Below are 22,533 nucleotides of genomic sequence, written 5' to 3' on the forward strand. Positions count from 1 at the left end.
TAGCCACGACAGATTAATTCCAATTCAACAGGAGAAAGAAAAATAGAGATAATATAATAGTTATTACGCTCAATAATTAATTATTACTATTATTTAATTATATCAAAAATCACTTAATTTCAAACTAATAAAGATATATAATATATGTAATTAAAAACATATGCATGCCGGGAAAAGATAATTTAAATGTCGTTTAATACAATTGTAAGAAATAAATGAAGGAAAAATGAAAAAAAAATTTCTTTCGATGTTGCAAGTTATAATAAGATTTAAAAAAGAAAACGAGAGACTTTTCTTTATACATAATTTTTTACATAACAAAAGAATTTTTAAGTAACATTTTTTTTTCTCAACCTTTAACAGATAAAAATAAACGGAACAAATAATAAACCTATCACCAGTATTTAAAATGCAAGATGATTCAATTAGCATACAGATGAAATAGTAAAATATATATATATAATTTTTAGCAGAAAAATAAAATAAAATACTGGAGTAATGATTTATAGTTATATTGATGATAAAATAAATAAATAAATAGATAATGATTAATAATTAATAAATGATCTACAGCTTTGCATTCGTCAATCAATATTTGCCGCTTACCTATTTCCTTGAGAGCTGTAAAACAGATTTGTTGAATTGACGTCATATGATTTGTTTTTAATAGAATTCTAACAAAATTATCTACATACGCTCACATAAACAAAAATAAACTCAACAATAAAAACAAATAGGTAAGAAAATGAACTATTTTCATTATTCACACTACATTGAAATCCTCTCTTTTAATAAATTAATAATAATAAATGTACAAAAGGTCTATTATGTTTTCACCAAAAAAAAACCAAACATACAGGAAAAATTAAATGAAATTTACACATGCAACACTGAACCTCCGGTATTCATATAAATTATAAGACAAAGTTTATGGCCAGAAATTTTAAGTAGAGTGTAAAGTGTCAAGATGTTTTAGTGATATTGTGCTTAATCAAGACAAAAGTGCAAAGATTAATGAATTACATTTCTAAATGTTTTATCTTGATAAAAAAAAAAAGTAGAAAAAAATATTTAGAAAGAAAGTGTATTTATTTAACAGAAAATCTCGCCAATAAAAACATGAAAATGCTTTTACAGTTTTGATGATAAGTTGTGTATGGTGTGTAGTAATAAATAGATGATAAAATCTAGCCACAAAATTTTAAACTGCATAATTTAAACTTCGAACTGATTTTCCAAAGATTCGCACTTAAAAAAAAAAAGAGAAAAAAAATTCTTTCAATATTTTCATATAAAAATTAAAAAAAAAAAATTATTTGACATGCGCGAAAGCCAAAGGTTTGTAGTGAAGTAGTGAAGATTTCCCAAGAACATGCGGGATTTTAATGTTACATTAAAATTTAATCGAAAAAATTCTTTTTAAAAGAATTATTGTTAAATATATATATCATTTTCTCACTCAAATAAAATTAATTTAAAATAATGATGAAATTTTATAAATGATTATTTATGATATGTTGTTTAAAAAGCATTCACTAATCAAAAAATTTATAAAATAAATAACTAATAATATATTATGAACTGATAATAATCTCTAAATAATAATATTATAAAAAAATTCAACTTTTTTTTATGGTTCATCTTAAAAAATAAAAAATTATCACAATGATGAACTATTTAAAAACCGATACGAGAGTCTAATTGAAAACAATAACCGTTAAAAATAAAAAAATTATATCTGTAATAAATCTGTATTTAACTAATTGCCATTAATTATTCAATATAAATACCGAAAAACCATAAGGAATGCTGTACTTACTGTAATCACCGCGACCCATGGGTGGTCTCATGCTTCCGGCAGCTCCTCGAGGACCTTGACCAGATCCTCGAACTGGCATAGGTCCGCCAATCATGCTCGGATGTGATGGAGAACTTCTGTAATAAAAAGATTAACATCGTCATTGTCGTTGTTAATGAGGATTATGAAAAAAATTTACAACTAATCATGATTCGATTAATTTACCCGCCACGTCCTTGCAACATCTGCATCATTCTTCTTTCCCTTGCTCTCAGCATGTCTTCTTTTTTCTTTTTATCGAATGGTGGTTTTGCCAAAGCAACTTCTATGTGAGAGCCGCCAATTTCTTTTCCATGAAGTTCCCGCATTGCCTATCGAATTAAATTATTTTTATATTTCAATCAATTAACTAATCTTTTCTATACATCTTATTAAAAAGTCATAAAAGTTTTTTATTTACCTTAACAGCGTTATCTCTATCTTCAAAATGTACAAATGCATAATCTTTGATCTTCTTCACCCTGTCAATTTTTCCATACTGCTCGAAGCACTCCTTCAATTTTTCTTCTGAACAATCTTGTGTCAAATTTCTAACATAAAGCACTCTTACCTAAAGAAAATAATTTCATGAACATTAGTAAAACTTCTTGTTTTATTTTTGGGGTATTTTTGTTGTAGACCAAGTAAATTTAAAAGTAGTTTAAGATAGAACTTACTTTAGCCATAGTTTGTTCGTCGGGTTCCTCCTGAGGATCAGCCCAATCTACTATAATATCACAGCCCCAGACCTTGATACGACCTGTGCTGAGTCTTCTTTTCGCCAAAGAGGCTGCTTTATGAGATTCATATTCCAAAAAGCAAAATCCTCTGTTTTTCTTTTTATCATCAGGCGAACTGTAGATTATCACCTCGGTCAGGCCGGCTATATTTTGGGAAATCATAGAAAAAATATAAGCCATAGGGTTCTAAATTTTTTATAAAACGAAAAAAAATCCTGTCCTTTGATTTTTAATCTATTCATTACCACGATGCAACACGAAATAGAATTTTATACGCGGACAAAAATAATTGACTTATCTCATTCACGAATTTTTTTTTTTCAAAAACAAATTATTTTATAATTAAATAAACGAAATTGAATCATGAATAAATCATTAATTAGAGAATAGATTCTCATGACAATAATCCCGATTTTAACCAAAGCGAAAAAAATATTGAAGAATTCAATAAAAGTAGTTGAAATAAATTTGCAATTTCAAAATTAGTTTTCTTGACTTTTTAATTGATTCTAAAGTTAAATTGAGTTTGATTTCCCGTTAAAAAAAAATTGATTTCTTGTTCACTATCGACAATTCGTAGGTACACACGAGGCTGCAGAATAGCCAGGAGTTGCAAGCAGAAACGACGAGCTATTCGTCAGACAAATAAATTATTCATCAAAGTCTCAACTCAGCTAGAATCATGTTTGTAAAAAGAAAATACAAAAAACTGCTACAATAAAAGAAGCAGATCGTATGCATTTTTGCTTCGTCGTTTCTGTTTTCTTTCATCTCGTCTCTATACTGCGACTTTTGATATTCACCTCTCCTTCCTCTCAGTTTAAAAGCTATTTTGATGATTCGTCGTATCTAGTTCTTTATTCTTTATTTATTTATTTATAAATTTATATATTTCTTTACTATTTGTTTTTATTATTTAAAGTGCAACGGTTTTATCCTACTTTACTACTAACGTTCGAGTGAAGAGTAATCATATAAATGATACGAATAAGCTTCCACCAAGAAAACAAAAAAAAAAGAGGGAATAGAAAACAATCCCCGGAATAATTAACGGCTTTATGCCTGTCGTAGCAATCAAAATAACATTCTTGGCATTTCCCAAAGCTTGTTCTCTACAAAATGCACCCAAATCATTTTTGCAATCCTCATTTTGTACAAATTAAAATACTTTCTTTATACACACAGTGCACACTCCATTGTGAGAGACCAAGTGAAAAAGATATTCATAAAGTAAATATAATAAAATTGAAAAAAATAAAATTAAATAAAATCATTATAAGATAAAAAAAAACATTTTAATGACGTCCTCTCTGTGTCCAGACTCTGAGAGTTTCCATGCAAGAATAAATCCTATACATTTTAAATTACTTCGTTCGCGAACATTTCAAACTTTTAACTCTAAAATACTTGATATCATTACTAGAATAAATAATAATAAAAAAAAATTCACACTCCCAAGCAACTATTTTTTGAAAGTAACTAAAAGATAATGTGATAAATATAAAAAAAATGTCATACATTATTCTTAAGATTAAAAGAGAGTGTGTTGGAGAGAATAGAATTTGTATCAAGCAATTTTGAAGGATTAAAATTATTTACATTCAACAATTATATATTTATTCCTTTTGTTCTGAATATTAAAAGATTGATTAAGAGAAATAATTTATAAAAATGATTTTAAGAAAGTGAGAAAAGGCAAAAATGCATGTTACCACTCACGCCGGACTTGAGTAATATTTTCTACTTGGTTTTTCTTTGTAGTAAGTTTTGTTCTTGACAAAGTTATGATTATGACAAAATTTAGTAAAAGCTTCGTGTCAGATCAAAATTTTTTAGTAAAATAGATTAATATAGAAATAAAGAAAAAAAATCAATTGATGGATAAAAAATAACATATGAGGGCTGCGTGTTTTCGCCTGGCGCCCTCGTTTCCAACTGGATTTGGTTAATAAAAAAAAGCCCAATCGAAACCAAGGTCCAAGGCGAGTCTCTCTTTCATTTATCATTCATTCTTCGATCATCCTTGCTTTTTTATTCCATTTTTTTTTTCTTGCTCACAGTTGCATTCTCTTTCACCCATTTTGATTCACTCCAAGATTCATCAGCAAACACACTCAGATTTATATTCTTTCTCTCCTAAAACAATTACTTTTGCGCTCCGGTAAAACTCTCTGCCTGCAGATTTAAGGGCAATTTTCAACTTACGTGCGTGCTTTGTAAACTCTTCGAACAAGTCATCTCGGTCTCGATTCTTTGGAATATTTCCCACAAACAAGCGGTGATTGTTATAAGATACGGTAACACCAATCTTTTTGCCTTTCCGAATCTCATAATCATTCAGCTGTAAGAATAATGTGGAAGGAGAGTGCCAATTAAGCTTACTCTTTTATACTGATTCTCGCCTGCTTATTGGCTGACTCGAGCGTGTTTTTTTTTTACATTTTTTTTGTCTTTCTCATTTTCTTTTGGCAAAGGGGGGATCGCGTGAAGTGAATCTTCGAGGAATTTTTAAACTAATGAATTTGAAATGTCAGAAAGGTGGATTGAATTGTTAAGAGGCTTGTTGGAGGATCGGTAAATCCAAGATAAATAGACAACGATGGATTTGGGAATAAGAAAATTATTTAAAAGGTATTCCTTAATAATGATTATGGATATAAGAAGTGGATTTGAATTACTGACTATTAAGAATGTGAAAAAGGGTGGTTTTGGGAGTGCCTGTCCGTTTGTTAGCGAGCCACACGCCCCAGCGGTCCACACAGGTCTCCCGTACCCCCATGCTCGAGGCTTAAGTCATGAATCACATTTTTTCACATTGATTTTTTATTTTATTTTTAATTTAAACAAATTTTGGTTATTATTATGGCAGTAGCTCACGGACAATTTAAACGTATTCTCGACGAGAGGTTTTGTGATTTCTTTTTTTTTTTTCAAAAAAACTCGTATTTAATTTTTAGCATAAAAAAATAAAAGTTGTTATAAAAATAAATGGAAAATAATTATGTTTTAAAACCGGACCCATTCTCACATATCGTTATCCTATTTTTGATGTTGTTATTAATCAATATAGTAGATGAATAAATAGTAAGTCTTGCATTTATATGCAAGAAATGATACGGTAACACGAAAAGGAAATTGGTAGAAGTTAAGATTAAGTAGAATAAGTGAGTAATAATGTTGATTGTCAGAAAGAGACGAAATAAAGTAGTAGTAGCAGTAGTGAGAAGTAGTAATAGAAGGTAAAAGTCAGATCTGATAATAAATTGGTAATGATAGCTTACTAGGCATTGAATGAATAGCGCAATAGTGACAGATGTAACCGATATAAGTAAATAGCAGACCATGTAAGGAATAGAATAGTAGTGAATTAGCAGTAGTAATGGACATATCGCTAAGATAATATCCGGTTGACCGCAAGAAAATAAAATAGGTGTAAAGTTCTATAATAATAAATATAGACGAGCAATTTTTGCGTACATCGTGTAAAGCAAATAACTCATAACTCAACCTAAATATGAGAGGGAAAGAAGACTTGGACCAGAGAGGTGTTACTGTTCACTAATAAACCGAGAGGCAAGGAGGCTAACCAAGAATCGAAGGTGTCACAAATTCAATGCGATCGCGTGATCGCGTGAAGGCTCTCGATAGTTTGTTTTTTTTTTGTTCCATACCATCTACAACCACTACTTAAAAGCTACCACTCTTATATTACAACAAATGAAATAAAGTTTTTAAAAAAATAAAAATAAAAAAAAAAATAAAATAAAACAGGTAGACAGGTAGGTATAGGTAAGAGGTGTAGGTAGGTACACACGCCTCGAATTCACTTTACCTGTTAAATTACCAAATTCGTCCAAGATCTCCTCTTTGCCTTTTGACTTTGGTATGTTCCCGACGAAAAGTCGTAGATTAGGAACGCTAATGTTTACTTTCAGACTCTTGCCGGGTTTTATTTCGTAATTATCGAGCTGTGGGATGAAGAAAAACACACACATGCCTAATTTTGTTCCAATGAATGCGTTAAAATAAACAAAAACGTTGCGAATTAATTCGCGATTAATTTAGGAAAAATAAAAATTAAATAACAAAAAATTAAATTAAATTTCAAAATACGAAATTTTTAAGTATCAATTGGTTGTTACCCAGGCTCGTTTACTGGCTTTTGTATTGAGCCGGGCAAAACGTGGCATGCGATTTTGTCGCTCGATTCTTCACAATAAACCGGCATTCGCGTTTGGCATTCCTGTAAATAAATTTTTTTGCCTCCGCGAAATTTTGGTATACATTAAGTCACTGTCCAAATTGCGAACCAATTAGATTTTACCCTTAACCAATTATTATTTTTTTATTTAACTATTGCTGCCCTTTCTTAATTTTTTTTTTTTTACTCATTCTTTTTTCGTTCAGGAAGGTTCTCCACTCCCAATTTTGCCCACTGAGCAAAGAGGAGAGCTGGAAAAAGAAACTCATCCACAGGACATGATTAATAACATCTGTCACTGTTATCACGTATCTGGGAGTAATTGGAGATTGTCACTAAGTGTAATTCAAACATGAATGAATGTTTAAAAGGGAAATATGAATAGTCATGTGCAATCTATCTATATACATATTTACATTCTATGCATATAAATACAAAACACATGAATAAAAAAATATATGTGTATGTGCGTCGATTGTGTAATTTTTTGTCGATGGATCCATGGATATTGACGTTAATTACAAGTTCTAGTGTTATCAGTATTGATTAATTGAAAAATAAATTGAATAATATTTGTTTTTTGACATGGAACCATTAACAAAAGTTCATACATTCATTTCTTCGAATTGATTTCATTCAAAATTAATTTAATAAAAAGTATACTAAATTGGAAAGAATATTGATAATTATTTAAATGAATAAAATATCAAAGAAATGCATGAATGAATAATAATAATAACTTTATAATAATTATGATAAATTTTTTTGTACAACAGAAAAATAACTCAAGGATATCCAATTGGTCCGTTATGGCAATTTGTTAACTACAGGATTAAACGAAAGTTTGATAAAATGTTATGGATGAAACGTTATAAAATTAAAACCTATGGAAACTCTGATATGATAGAGGAAAGAAAGAACATACCTCTCTAACTGCTTGTTGTGCTGCTTCACGATTAGTAAAAGTAATAAAAGCATATCCTCTGTTGGTACCAGACATAGGATCCATCATAAGCCTCAAATCCCAGATTTTTCCACACTTTTCAAAAAGTGGAATTAATTCATCTTCATACATGTCTTTAGGTATTTTTCCACAGAATACCTTTTGCAAGTAGAAGAGACAAAAAATTAATTTACCATTTTTCCGTTAACTTAAAATTCATGCAATTTAAAAAAATTAGTGTGCTATTCTACCTCACAACCATTTCCAGGAGTAGGTCCTTCCCAATTTGGAGGCGGACCACCATATTTTCGTTGACCAGTGGTCACATCTAATGGGTAGCCGGTCCTTTCGAGTATCATCTATAACAAAGTAGTAAATGAGATATTTGATAATGATCCTGAAAACATATAATAGTAGAACGCATATAATTTACCTTAATTTTGTCTTCATCTGGAGCTTTGGGAGTTGTACTAGTTCCCGTACTCTGGCCTGCCCTACTTTTTTGTCTATAGGTCTTCATAACGCCACAAAGATACGCGGATTTATTTGACACATGTTCAAGATTGGATTCCAAAAACTGCGTGAGAACATGTAGCGCTCCATCAACAGGAAATTCTCTGAGGGCGTCCAGAGCTCTCTCGTCGAGGTCGACATGAGCAAGTTTACCAGTTTTATAAATTTCATCTAATTTAGCAGCCACTTTTTCGCCGAGTCCATACTGAATAAGCTTTGCGTAATCCTCCGTTCTTTCCACGTACTCCATTTCCTCCTTCGACTGCTTTTCTTCCATTTTGAGTTCCCCATTTCCTTCGGCCATAGCTATAACATACATTTTAAACGTAAAATTATTATTATTCATTCTATTTGTGTAAAAAACTGAACGTTTATCACTGGTACATTGTTATCAAAAGTAATAATTCACAACAAATAACAAGGAGATAAATAAAAAAGTGATTTAATTTCAGAAAAATATTTTAAATAAACTTTTTACTTCGTCTGACGGCAATCTGTTACTACTTTGTCTGTCGCAAATTATTAGATATGTCCGTAACTACTTTTTTTTCTCCGATGTCTCTTTTCTACTGTTAGATATTTCAACTTGTAGGTTATGGATGACTTTTTTATAATCTGAACGTCAATAGTAAATCGACGCACTTCAAGACCAAGTGCATTCACTTGCATTTTTCCGACTACAACCAACTAAATAATAATCCGATATATTTGACATCTTCACTCGATAGAAAATGAACGGAAAAACTAATACATTATTGATGTGAGATAATTCGATATTATTACAGGATGAAAATGGCTAATTATATGATTATTAGTAGCGAAAAAAAGATGTAAGTACCCCGTCGACGAACTGAGTATTTGTCTAGAGGATCGTAGACTCCCTTTCCCTCTTGCTCCTCCTTCCTTAGCTCGGACGAGCGTCACTTTTCCCGCGCTCGCGCTACGAAAGTGGGAAAAAAATCCGGTCAAACCGCGCGTCAACGAGAAAACTTAAACACACACGAGTTGGTCGGGCGCGGACTAACACCTTAACTAAACGATTATATTAAAATACATATATAGAGTAGATACGTTTAACAAAAAGCGCGATTATTGCACGACTTCAGACACTATCCCGAACAACGACGAAACATGAACAAAAAATATAACCACTATACTATTTTACCAACACACATTAAATTCAAGTATTCACGTTCGTTTTTGAAACTCACTTAAATTTAAACTAATGAAATAAATGATAAAATAAAAGTAAAAGCTCCGGACTTCTTTGTACATGCACGTTCTGTGCTTTGTTGGAATGCAATTGCACCGTGTGCACTCTCGTCTGTTGCCTCGTTGTTGCGTTTCACCTGCCTCGCCGCGCGAGCGCGTCTCCGCGAATTTCACCGGTCCTGTTGGTCTGTGAATCTGTCTGTCAATTTATCTATTGTACAAAAATTACTATATTAACGTGCAAATGTAACATAAAAAATAATAATCCCTATTACCTTAATAAACAATAAATTGCACAAATTTTACACTCCTCTCTCCGTCTCCTGCGCGGGGAAATGGCGACAGCGGAGAAGAGGAGAATGGCAACGAAGTAGATGGAGCAGAGGTGCGGCGACGTAACGGGAGAGACGTCAAAACGTGATCGCGAACTTCTACGGGGTCCACAAAACGACGCGCAAAGAGATACGCTCGAACCCAGAGGCCCCTACAGTCGACACAGCAGCCGTCGTCGCCGCCGGTTGGCCATTTTCATGTCGGCCTGCTGCCTCGTCAAGCACGCCTTCTCATTGGCCCGTGCGAAAACCCCAAGAAGAGTGCAAAAGTAAAAAAAGAGAATACTGAGCGCGTCGACCGAGCGAATATGACTGAGCAGGAGGGAACGAGGATAAAAAGAGATGAGAGTAAATTAACAGGCGCGCAACACATGCAGTCTGGGCTCTTTGCGAACAACGAACTGGGGACCCCGTCCGATGCACTCGAGGCCAAATTTCTTAGCGTATTGCATGCCGCGGTTGAACCTCTTTTTCTCTTTTCCCCTCATCCGCTTACTTCCCTTTTACCACCCTCTCACCCCCTCACGCGTCGAGACGTTTTAATGCACTTCTCTTTCTTTCTTACAACTAACCAAGCTTTGAAATTCGTTGCGTCTCTCGGGTGCAATGAAATTATCCACGATTATCACCCCGTGAGAACCAATCTCGACCTTAACGACTCTACTTTATAAAAATAAGCAAAAAAATTTTTCAAACATTTCTTAAGAAAGTGTTTCGTATTTTAATGGTAATTTTTTTTCTGAAACACAAGCTTTAATAATACTGATGTAAAAAAATTTTCAACTTTACAAGTAGTTGTTGATTTTTCGATCGCAGTACGTTGTGCTTTTTATACATAACGAACGAAAAATTATTTTAACAACAGAACTTTTATTATTTTCATTTTATTTTTATGAATTTTTCGAAATTATATGTAATGATAAAGTGCAATTTACAGAAAGTGAAAGTATTAAGTATAGATTGAAGGGTCTTGAAAGGCGAGTAAGCGTGTAGTTTAAAGCGTGCGTCGATAAACAAGAGAGTCTGAAGTAGAAAAAGACATAGCCAGACGGTGAGCGAGAAAAACGATTATTCACTCGCTCGCCGTCGTGTCGCTGACCGGACGTATTTGCACATAACCTTGCAAAAATTGCAGACGTTGGTAGGAACCGACTGTGCGAGTGAGAAAAGGAGAGGGTAAGCTAACGATAAGGATAAACGAATTCGCCAGACGGACCTCGCCACTTCTAAAATTAATGGTAAAGAATTTGTGCGCGCGCAAAAAAAAAAAATTATGCACTTTGTGTCACAAGTCAAAGTATTTAAAATAAATATACCTGATTCAGTGATAATTTATATTGCCAAAGTGGTTGAATTTTTTTTCCAGTTTTTAAAATTTTTTTTATTATTTTTGGCGGAACAAAGCACCCAAATCAACACACTGCAATGCACGATAATAGTCACGAAATTTCAAGTATTAACCGCGGTATGCGGTTCATATTAAAAACACGATCGACGATGCACTATATTTTTATATAATTTATAACTTCAAATAAACAAAAAAACTATAAACTTGAAATACTTTCAAACTTGTAGTCCTTTGGATTTTTTTCGTCCCAACTTCCTTTTTTCGTTTCCTTTGACGAATCACCAAAATAAAATGAACAAAAAAAAACACTGATTTTAACGTTGATTTATCCAGTTGACAAGTTCACTGGCACGTCGAAGAAATTAGTAAAAAAATCTTCTTATCGTTGAGTTAGAAGATGAGATGTAGTCCTCCTCTATGGTTGAACGATGTTTGATGATTTAAAACAAACTTTTGTCTAGAAGTAAAATATCCAGGCACTTGCAAAACGTCTTGATTGATAATATTGCAGTGAGTGAATGTGGCACAAAGTCCGGGGCACAGCAGTGGTGTTTTTGGGTAAATATCCTGCTCTTTCGTGTGGTGCCTACATAGCCGTGTGATGCATAAATTGGACTGTCGTCGAGAGAGCGGTGCAGCGATGCAAGCCCCCGCGAAACGAAACCAGTTTGCCCGCTTGGACTGCCACGACGAGGCCAGGAGTTGCGCCCCAATCCAATCCGATTCAACCGTTGCTTCTCTTTCGCGGTATATGCGACGAGCCCCGCCTTTGTCAGGGCCGTGCCAATCGCTTATTCGCACCTTTTAACCGCGAAAAATTCAGTCAGTCCAACCTCCTTACCCTTCCAACTTTCTTCCCTTATATCTACAACTAAAAACACTTTTTAAAAATTTCTATTGAACACTTCAAAAAATATATATTTCACTTCACACCAGGAGTTTCTTGAAAAATTTTCAACTTTTAAAACTGTGTATACTTTACTGACGATTAATAATTTGTTTAAAGGTTTTAAATAGTAGAGTAATTGGAAGAATAATATTTAGTATGAGATGATATATATTATTTGGAGTTAAAAATTGAATTTTAAGAATTATGATGTTGGGTTAAAAAAAAGAGAAAATAAAAGAGTTGAAGTGAGGAAGAGAGGGTGACGCGGAGAATTCCTGAGACAGTCTCTTTCTTTCTGTCTTTCTCTTTCTCTCTCACAGACGTGTGTACGATTCGCAGAAGCCTGACCTCGAGAATAAAAGGACCGCGTGCTCGTACTCAAACCCGCGTGTCGTTGTGTCGTCGTCGGTTAGTTCATTCCCTCTTTCATTTTTATTTCATTACATTGTTCTTGCCACGCATCCGCTTCTCGTCTCGACGGGGTTACAGAATCGCTTCTCTCATTTTAGGCAGCATACCATGTAAAATGGGTTCAAAAATCTTAGTTTTATGAATTATTGGTAAATTTTAAGCCAGCCGGTGAACGTAGAAGGGTGTAAATATGATCTACAATACGTAAGAAGGTAAAAGAAAGTCGATTGATAGCCAGACCAGGCTACAAGCGTGAGTAGTAAGAGAAACCTTAAGTAGTTACAGCCGGCGCATCTGCTCAGCCAAGACTCGAGTAAACGATACGGCCCTGGCCCCGGCCGTGAGTTTCGTCTGGTCGAGTGTGCACCCGCGTCCCTCAGAACCGAGCGTGAGAGGCGAGGAAAGAGAAAGATAGAAGGAGACCAGAAGGGGAAGAGAAAAGGAGTGGAGACCAGTGAGGAAAAGAAGTAGAAAAAGACGAAAGGAAAAGAAGTAGAAAAAGGGCGATGACGACGGCGGTGGTGCGAGCACGCTTGCAGAAACCTGTTCCCGTCTTTTCTGCTTTCCTCATGATTATTATCGCCCGTCGAATAACTCCTCCGCTGCAGCAATTTGGAGAATCGTCAAGAGTTTGGAATAGGTACTCTACTTTTATCAAAAAGTTCATATCAACACTAAAAGTGTTAGTAACTGCTGAATTTCAGATGATTCGCACGCTCACTATATGCAAACATGCATGACGCCCGGTACAATGCATTTTTTTTGCACCAAGTAAGTGCATTGTCGTGGGAGGCTGAAATTCAAACGGCCTCCAGAGCTCGAGGCTGTTTGATGCATTCTCTTTTACTATTGACTCGTTTATTCACTCTCTTTTCTCTCGTCTATTTCTCTTCACACTATAGTCAAAGTACTTGCTTAATCATTCGGCAAAATCTCTCTTGTTCTATAAAATTGTTTGATCCAACAAAGCCTAAAAAATAACTATTAAAAAGTGGAATGTTAGAGAGATGTACTGAAAATTCGGTTATGAAATTTTCAAAAAACTTACTTAGTCACACAATGAAATATGTTCTCAGAGTAAAGAATGATACAATAGTCAGATGATAAATAGTGCACGCTGGAAATTTCTTTTATCTTCTTTCTTTTCTTAGATCTCCAAAAGTAAAGAAAGCCTTTGGGAAATCATGCTCACACGGAATCGCAAAAGAATCAGCAACAGGTGTCAGTTAAGAGCACATACATAAAGAATTTAAAAGATCCGACGTGCTTCCGGCGGTAGGAGGGGTCAGTCCCCAGAGCGGGGGGCCGCACAAACTTCTACATGATAAAGAAACGCGGAGTACAGCTGTCCCCCGTATCCTCAAAAAACTCGTCTGAATTTTATACACGATGCAACGCACTGCGTTTCGTGTTACGCGTACTCTCATTCTCCCTTTTCCTTTTTCTTGGCTCTCGTCAAAATTCCCTTCTATCCGTCTGTCGAGTCGATGTGTGCGTGTGAAATTATTAAAAATAATACTTTTTAATGCCAAATTTAGTATCTAATGATCTTTTTTAGAAACTCCAAAATATCTTTAGCTAATTTAGACGTCCTCTATGCAGCCTTGTAATAAAAAGTCAAAGCTAAAAAAACAAAATAAATCAGAAAAAATAATTGTAATGAAAGAATCAATTGATTACTTACGTTTGTAATAACTGTCAAGAGATTACACAGGCGCCGTTAATCTTTTTGCGAGGCCATCGACACAAAGAAATATCTTTTCAAAAATAGATCTTCATGACGCGAATGTGTAGATTATTTCAAATTATACATTGCTATCTCTTTTACTTTCTTTTCAAATTGAATTTGATTTCGTGTTCTAATATAATTAATAGAAACGTATAGATAACATGATGGGAACTCACGTGAGAATCTGTCTCTAATTCGTATGATCTTGAAGAAAATATGGGGAGAGAGGATCGAATACATTTGTCTACAAATGCTGAAGAAATATCCGATTATATTTAAGCAAATGCACAAGAATAATATCTTCATGCCCACCTCCCAAAAGCTGTATGCCATCTGCACTTGTTTCCCACGTAAATATCATAACCCCTGAAGATACAGGAGAGACACAATGAGAGGACTTTTCTCAGGAGTTGGTGTTGTAGGCAACGGAATAATAAACAGGAACATTAGTGAAACTGGACAGACCCCCAGCAACTCGTCTCATCTTTGTTTCTTGGTTCTAAAGCTTTTTGTTGGTCACCAATATTATTGCTCTCTTTCTTGCAGGACATTCAGAACTTGTCTGTTATGTGGTGGCTATGAGAAAATTCTTCACTTCTCTTTTTTTTTTGTCTTGGTCACCTCTGGTAAACAGGGAGAGGCCATGAACCTGATGAACATCAGGAGGACAAAGGTCTGCTGCACCTCCTCCTTTTCCATAAAGGGTACGGGTGGACGATGATTATGTACATAAGAGCAAAAGAAAGATAAAAATAATAAAAAAAAATAGGGGGTTCTGATAAGGGGTCGCTAGACTAGGGTGCTATTCTCATCAGCATCACAATCACTGCTTAATGGTTATGTCCTTTCATATTAAGTCACTGCAATTATTTTCCTTTTCTTATTGTTTTTTCTTCTTCACACATCTTTGGGAACGTTTATCTACTTTTATGAGTGAAGTGTTTTAGTTTTCTTACTAGCTTTAAATATTTTTGTGGTTCGAAATAAACACGTACATGAATACTCGATTGTAAAACGAGTTCGTAGCATGTTTATAATAGGACTTCGACTTTTTTCAGTTTCCTAGGCGTAACAAAGTGTATATATTTTTCTTGTTATATTTTTTTTTGATGGATTTTAATTATACTGAAAATTACCTTTTCTATTTTAATAATTTGTAGATGTAAAATATCTATTTAATTGTGGCGGGAAATATTTATGTTAAGCATGTGTACTCAGACTAGGTTAGGTTAGACCGCCGCCACCAGTAAATAAATCGTTCAACAAATATAAGTAATTCATTGATATTGAAATACTACTCCAAAATTTATATTAACAAAAAAAATAATTTGGTTAATCATATTTAATGAGATTCATTTAAGTAATTTTGATTTTATTGATGACACATAATGAGTAATCATCAGAATTCGGGTGGGGCACTATCGACTTATCGTTCGACTAATCGAACGTTATATACTCGATTCGTAATAACTTATTAGTATTTTTCATGAATATTAATGATTTTGTAAATTAATTTAAATAAGAAAAAGTATTTTTTTATAATTCACATACTATTTTATGCATTAAAGAAATAAAATAATGATTAATTACTAAAAATTAAGTATTAAGTATATTGAATTGATTATAGTACGTTGTTGTGACCGATTACATTTTTTAGATTGATGATAGATCCACCAGGGCGTGTTTACTTGATGCGTCCACGTTCTAGTGACGCTCATATAAATATCAACAAGTGTATTTAATAAATATAAATATTTATATCAATAAATATGGTGCATAACTCAAAATGCTAGATTAATAAGTAAATATTAAAGTTAAATGTTCATTTAAACTAGGAAAAAGTGTCAAGAATTTTTAATTCCATTTAAACAATGGTGCGTTTAATTGTGACGGTAGCTTTTATCGTCACCTATTCCTGGTTGGGCGTTGTCGGACAATATGAGTGGCAAAGAAGAGATGCTTTTGATGAAATAAAAATGAAAATGGATAAAGTTACCATGGATAATTGTGAAATTCAACATCTGGAAGATCTTTTTTTGCCAGAAGATTCAGTATCTCATTTGCCTGACATTAAAGAAATCAATATCAATCCAGTGTTTCCCAATAGAACTGCTCTTCTTCATCTTCACAACATGGCTTTGAGTAGATCATTTTTTTGGAGTTATATACTTCAATCTAGATTTATCAGGCCAGCAATTAATGATACATATGATCCTGGAATGATGTACTATTTCTTGTCATCAGTAGCTGATGTGTCAGCTAATCAACATATTAATGCTTCAGCAACTTATTTTTCACCAAACATGTCTTATACTCCAAGTTATCGAGGATTCTTCAATAAAACCATGCCGAGGTTTGCACCAAGAGTTTTCAGAGCTGATGATTTTAATGATCCAGTGCATTTAGAAAGAATCTCAACAAGAAATACATTTTATATAAGAGATCTTGGTGCTTATCCTTCAGAAAGTTCTAATCAAGATTATACTCAAGAAAATTATCGAATCAACGAATGGTATTTATTTTTTTTTATATAAATAAATATAATGTTGAATGATAATTATCTACATTGATTGTTCTTAATATTTAACTTATTTCTAGGTATAGAGCTTGGTTACCAGATAATCCCAATAAAAGACATGACACTAAAACGACATATCAAGTAGAAATTCGCTATGCTAACAATACAAATGAAACATTTTCATTTCATGGACCTCCGGGTACTATAAATAAATTTTTTTACTGAAATAAAAGTATATTTAATTAGAATTGGTAGCTTTATAATTAATTATTTTAGGTGCTGATGAAATTCCTGGTCCTGTGAAATGGACAAAGCCTTATTTTGATTGCCATCGTTCGAACCGTTGGTTAGTAGCAGCAGTAGTACCTATTGCCGACATTTATCCTCGTCATACGGGTTTTCGACACATTGAGTATCCAACGTAAGTATCAATTTTTTGGGATTTTCTTTAGGGCTAGTTGTAAGCACCAGATGTTCGTTTGTCCGGGTGTGCTGGTAATGTTCTTCCCCAAGTCGAAATGAAAGATTTTTATTGCTCTGGATGTCGTTTATGTATATACGACACCGTCGTATTGATCATTCTTAATGAATTCACTGTGAAAGAGGTGGTTGCAGGGGGTCTTGTGATGGACCCTGTCTTCGCAATCCCAGTCAAACAGGTACAGGACAGACGAGTCTTTAGAGGGTAGTCAGTAAAGAGAATAAGAGATTTATAAAGAAAAGGAAGAAGGAAGAAAAAATGTCGACAGTGCGAATAATATGACTATGTGGATTAAATGCTAGGAAGGATTAAGATTTCAATGCTGATAGAAGCATTGATTATTCTTTTCGCGACTCAATTTCTTATGCCTGAAGAGCAGTCGAGTTAAATCCACTTCACTGAACCCACAAAATGAATTGACTTCAACTTTAAACCAGTTCTTGATTTTAAGCATCATTTTTGTGTCTAGATACACCGCTGTTACCGTGATGGAGATGGATTTCGAAAGAATTGATATTAATCAATGTCCGAAGGGTTTAGGAAATAGTGGTCCTAACCGTTTTGCTGGTACTGCGAAATGTAAAGAAGAAACAACTGAGGTAAACCTATTATATGCTTCTGAATATTCAATAAATTTTTTTACTGTTTTATTAATTGGAATAATTAATTTGTAGTGTGAACCAATTCATGGATGGGGTTATCGAAAAGGTGGTTATCAATGTAGGTGTAGACCAGGATTCAGATTACCTGGAGTTGTACGTCGACCTTATTTGGGTGAAATAATTGAAAGAGCTACTGAAGAACAATATTATAATGGATTTGATTGTACTAAAATAGGATGTAGGTTCTTGTGTTAACAAAAGTTAATTATTTTTTAAGGAAAAAAATTCTGAACATAACAACGAATAATTTGAATTTTTTTACTCTACATAGGGGTTCAAAAGTTACCTGTTCAATGGGAGAAAGCACCAGAATATATACGAGAAAAATATTTAGAAAGATATTATGAATATCGAAATTCTACAGAAGGTCCTGAATCTCTTCAATCTCAAAAAATAAATATTCACAACGTTATTAAGTTCATTCGAAGTGTTAATGCAAAGAATTGTGACCGGTAATTATAAAACTCTTAATTGTAATTATTTTTTATTGAACTATCAATTGTATAATGATTTTTTAATTATATATTCTAGTTATGAGAAACAACATTTGCAACTTCATGGAGATATTGGCTATGGAGCTCAGGAATTTTTCGAAAATGAAGCTAAGATGGCTGTGAGATTAGCTAATTTTATTAGTGCCTTTTTACAAATATCTGATCCTAATGAAGTTTACTCAGGTAAACGAGTACCTGATCGACCTCTTACAGAAGATCAAATGATTGGCGAAACATTAGCACTTTTATTTGGAGACACAAAAATTTGGGCAGCTGGTACTTATTGGGAGAGAAATAAGTTTACAAATAGAACATTCTTTGCTCCATATGCCTATAAGAAACAATTAAATACTAGGAAGTTTAAAGTAGAAGATCTTGCTCGTCTCAACAATACAGGTAGATTTTTTTTATTAATAATAAAAAAAAAGAAATAAAAGTAGATCCAGATGATGCAGCTAATTCATCATCACTATGATTAATTCAGGAACACTTCTTTTTTATTAAGATTTCATTAGATTTTATTAAATGCAAATGAGACAAAGATTGATCACTATCATAACTTAATATTTTGAACAGATAATTCTATGCTTTGACTCATTTACATTGTGTAAAACCTGATAAAATTTTAATAAAAAAAGAAAACATTTTTGAATTAGTCATAGTAGTGTTGAAGAGACTATAACATCAGGTTTTATTTTTTCTGATAATTTTTTATCAATGAAAAATATAAACATATATAACTTGTACTGCAATTCTAATTTTTCGTTTTAATGAAACAGATGAAGTTTATATAAATCAACCATGGTTCAAATTTTTGCAACAACGATGGGCAACCAACTTTGATGATCTTGAGAAATATTACTTGAAGCTCCACGTTCGTTTTAATGAGACAGGGGAACACAGCAAGAAATATGAACACTACCCGACTTCCTACAGGTGAGAAAAGGAAACGAAATAAAGAATAAAATAAAATTCTCAACCATTATCTCGGATATTACGAATCTTGAATACGTATAAAGAGATTATGGTTTCGAAGTAAGGGGATAGCTTTTACTTCTGTGCTGTAATTTATTTTAATGCGTTGGAACGGGCGGGTTGTCTCTGTTTAGGGCGGCAAACCTGAATCATGGACACTGGACCACTCCGTACTTTGATTGTAACGGTAAGGTGAATAACTGGGTAATTACCTATGCATCCCCATTTTTTGGCTGGGATACCTTGAAGGAGAAACTGGAATTCAAGTGAGTATTGCTATTCGTATTGGTATAAGTTGTGAGTATGATGCGTACTCGTATGTATGAAGTTGATGTGCCAGTAAATTGAGTGTGAGATAGTTTGTCGGAAACCAGTCTGCAGGGGGCATTTGAAGAAAAAATAATACAAAAACATATTTAATGCCTCGACACTTTACAGGGGCGTCGTTGCTGTAACTATGGACTTGCTTCAGTTAGATATCAACCAATGTGACGATGATTTTTACGTACCAAATGCATTCAAAAACACCCACAAATGCGATAAGAAAACATCTTATGTAAGAATTTTATCAGTCAATTTACCATAAATATGTTCTTACAATTCAAACTAATAATAAAATTTGATTATATTCATTTTCTACATCGTAAAGTTATTGTTATTAAATTGATAAAATTTTACAGTCTAATATTTTCTCATTTTTTCAGTGTGTTCCAATATTAGGAAGAGGATTTGAATCAGGTGGATACAAATGTGAGTGTAAACAGGGTTTTGAATATCAATTCGAGGATCCGATTACTTATTTTGATGGCCAAATAATGGAGTCAGAATTCATTAACGTAGTCAACAACAAAGAAACTAGGATTGATATGTTTAAATGCCGTTTAGCTGGTGCAGCTTCTATTCAATCAAGTTTGATACTCATCATTGCAGCTCTAGCATTTTTTTATCGTTATGTTCGACATTAATAATCTGAATAACAATGATCTTAAATTATAAATTTTTACTCAAAAATCCAACTCTTAAAAGAAAATTATTATGAGATTTAAAGTTGGTAAGCTTATAGCTTAAAAAAATAAGATAATTGTATATCTTACAATTTTATAATTAATATTTTCGATTTTATATTTTATATCAATATTCCGTCCATTAAGAAATAATAATTATTGTATACATTCCGACCAGTATAATTGATCTATACATGATCGAATTTGTATAGATATATTTTATAGAGTTGTACAAAATGGATCGCAATTATAACTAAGGAATCTCAACTAATGTGTCTTAAAATTATTCGTAAATAATATATAGATTTTATATTGTTTTTTTTTAAATTATAATAAAATACAATGGATAAAAAAATTTCTACAGATAGTTGAATATTTTAATATAACTTACCAATAACCCCATTTGGTGGATGATTTTCTAATTCTAATGCCATTCTTCTGAGATAATTAATTCTTGAAATTCTACTAAATTTGAAAAATATTTTCTAACTATTAAAGAAAACTGAACTTAATTATTTATTGAAGTAACTCTTTAACTTATATAGCATAAAGATTTCATTGAATCTGTTTGAGTTAATTGTCAAATAAATTTGTTGAAAAAACAAAAATAATCGTTGCTAGTCGTTTTCAGGATGTCTGACGATCATAGATATAGGACAGTATAATAAATAGTTATCTCGAAAATATATAAACCAATTAGACTCATTATTTTGAAGTGAGTATTTTAAATAAAAAAGAATTGATACAAAAATGATGTAAATGATAGAAAAAATACACGAGTAAAATAGTAAAAATCCAATCATGATTACACAATTTATGTTAATTGAACAATTTGACGGAAAATTTATGAAATCGATTGTTTGATTTTTGTTGATTTAATAAAAGAATATAGTTGACACATTTGTAATATCAGGCTAATTTTTAATCAACTCTTTTTTCGCATCATAGATAAAGATTAATGAAATAAATATAGATATGATAATGTACTATTATTCAAAACACTAACAGTTTCCAATATTTACAGTGAGATTAAATAAAACACAATTGAGTTATATCACATAATTCTAACAATTTTAGAACAGTAGATACAAAAAATATGTATCTGAATGGTGATTTGGTCGATTGGTAACAATTTGAGCATCGTAATAGCTAATTTTTTTACTCCGTTTTTGTCTTGTTATCATTTAAATAATGATAGTTGATAAATCTAAAACCTTGAACAAGTTGAGCACCTTCATTAGTGAAATGGCAAGAAAATAGAAGTAGATTTCTTGGCTGTACTTTTAGAGCAAATCGCATAAACATTGCTGAGTAGAGACAGAGAGCTGCAACATTAATTGTAAAATTTAAAAAAATTATCATTGAACTGTTTCTTAATAAGTCATAGCTTGATAAATAAATTATCAAAAATTTTTTCGCAAGTCATCTATGCAAATAAATTACAATAAACTAATGAGAGAATGAAATTTTTTTCAATAATGAGAACAAACCAAAAGTCATTTTCCCACTAATAAATTTAGGGTCTCGTTGAATATCAGCGATAGCAGCAATTGGAATTCCCCAATTTGCAATAGGTCCCCAAAAATGAGTACTAAAAATTAAAAGTCATTCATTTAATATAGTTTAAATATATTATTTTTGCATATAAATGAGTGAAAAATAATTATACTTACCTCATAAAGTACTCTCGAGTTTCTTTACTCGACAGTGATTTGATTATTTTATTCATTTTGTTGAGAATTTAGTTGGATCAATAAGTTATAGAAATAAAATATTTGTAATTGTTATCATTTATCCTATCATATAAATAAACATAAAGATTCAGGATAATATACAACGTATCCTGTCTTTTGGTATTTACAACTAATTAATTCATAAATAGAAATCAAGAGCAAGGTGTCTATTTTCATGAAATTTATCGCTCCGTTCGATCGTCATGACATCTGTAACGTCGTCTAGTCGTTCAAATATTTAAATTGATCGAACGGTGAAAAAATTTTTTGGTATGCAGAAAATGTATAAATTATTTATGTTAATTTAATGAACAATAAGCCCTTATAAAAGAATTCACTATTGTCAGCTACATCATTTTAAAAATTTATGTTAATGAGAAATATATCGTTAAGTATTGTTTGATAATAGTTTAAACCGAAGTTAATTTTTCCAGTTAAGAGTACTTTGATTTTATTATTACTGAATTTTTAGTTACAATAAAAAGTTTCATCCCGTTCTTGTTTTATAATT

The 22,533-nt window shown here is 32.4% G+C and overlaps 3 protein-coding genes across 21 annotated transcripts in view; 1 reads left to right on the forward strand and 2 right to left on the reverse strand.

Moving 5' to 3' along the window:
- LOC118066420 (heterogeneous nuclear ribonucleoprotein R-like) overlaps nt 1–20,811 on the reverse strand; it is a 29,913-nt gene extending 9,102 nt beyond the window's left edge. For 4 of the 19 annotated variants that reach the window (XM_035082435.1, XM_035082433.1, XM_035082429.1 and 1 more), the window contains exons 1-11: nt 9,722–9,880; nt 9,446–9,657; nt 8,155–8,540; nt 7,973–8,080; nt 7,704–7,880; nt 4,783–4,918; nt 2,515–2,720; nt 2,259–2,408; nt 2,024–2,169; nt 1,820–1,935; nt 607–621 (exon numbers count right to left, since the gene is read on the reverse strand). In XM_035082435.1, coding sequence (XP_034938326.1) covers nt 607–621; nt 1,820–1,935; nt 2,024–2,169; nt 2,259–2,408; nt 2,515–2,720; nt 4,783–4,918; nt 7,704–7,880; nt 7,973–8,080; nt 8,155–8,540; nt 9,446–9,509 — 1,504 coding nt within the window. In that variant the 5' untranslated portion in view covers nt 9,510–9,657; nt 9,722–9,880. The other 15 variants (XM_035082448.1, XM_035082447.1, XM_035082446.1 and 12 more) reach the window with 11 other exon arrangements.
- Nucleotides 15,814–20,646, forward strand: LOC118066418 (uncharacterized). The gene is made up of 11 exons (XM_035082428.1): nt 15,814–16,667; nt 16,754–16,872; nt 16,950–17,094; nt 17,624–17,753; nt 17,829–17,994; nt 18,088–18,268; nt 18,348–18,706; nt 19,090–19,246; nt 19,420–19,551; nt 19,724–19,841; nt 19,990–20,646. The coding sequence occupies exons 1-11, from the start codon at nt 16,027–16,029 to the stop codon at nt 20,248–20,250; spliced, it is 2,409 nt and encodes an 802-aa protein (XP_034938319.1). The 5' UTR covers nt 15,814–16,026; the 3' UTR covers nt 20,251–20,646.
- Nucleotides 20,812–21,259: 448 nt separating the features above from the next.
- On the reverse strand, nt 21,260–22,154 carry Mpc1 (mitochondrial pyruvate carrier). Its single transcript, XM_035082500.1, has 3 exons — nt 21,963–22,154; nt 21,780–21,880; nt 21,260–21,614 (listed from the first exon to the last, which is right to left on the reverse strand). Exons 1-3 carry the CDS (start codon nt 22,016–22,018, stop codon nt 21,448–21,450), a joined length of 324 nt encoding a protein of 107 aa, XP_034938391.1. The 5' UTR covers nt 22,019–22,154; the 3' UTR covers nt 21,260–21,447.
- Between the last annotated feature and the right edge of the window lie 379 nt (nt 22,155–22,533).

Source organism: Chelonus insularis, unplaced genomic scaffold (genome assembly GCF_013357705.1).
Source record: "Chelonus insularis isolate UGA/USDA-ARS -01 unplaced genomic scaffold, ASM1335770v1 contig_346_pilon, whole genome shotgun sequence".
In the NCBI taxonomy this organism is placed as follows: domain Eukaryota; kingdom Metazoa; phylum Arthropoda; class Insecta; order Hymenoptera; family Braconidae; genus Chelonus; species Chelonus insularis.

Bases quoted from the DNA above. Each gene is read 5' to 3' on its own strand.
- LOC118066418 (XM_035082428.1), top strand. From the start codon at position 16,027: ATGGTGCGTTTAATTGTGACGGTAGCTTTTATCGTCACCTATTCCTGG. The intron at 16,668-16,753 runs GTATTTATTTTT...ACTTATTTCTAG, and splicing joins AATTATCGAATCAACGAATG to GTATAGAGCTTGGTTACCAG. The intron at 17,754-17,828 runs GTAAACCTATTA...ATTAATTTGTAG, and splicing joins GTAAAGAAGAAACAACTGAG to TGTGAACCAATTCATGGATG.
- Mpc1 (XM_035082500.1), bottom strand. From the start codon at position 22,018: ATGAATAAAATAATCAAATCACTGTCGAGTAAAGAAACTCGAGAGTAC. The intron at 21,881-21,962 runs GTAAGTATAATT...TTTAATTTTTAG, and splicing joins ACTCGAGAGTACTTTATGAG to TACTCATTTTTGGGGACCTA. The intron at 21,615-21,779 runs GTTTGTTCTCAT...TTAATGTTGCAG, and splicing joins TAGTGGGAAAATGACTTTTG to CTCTCTGTCTCTACTCAGCA.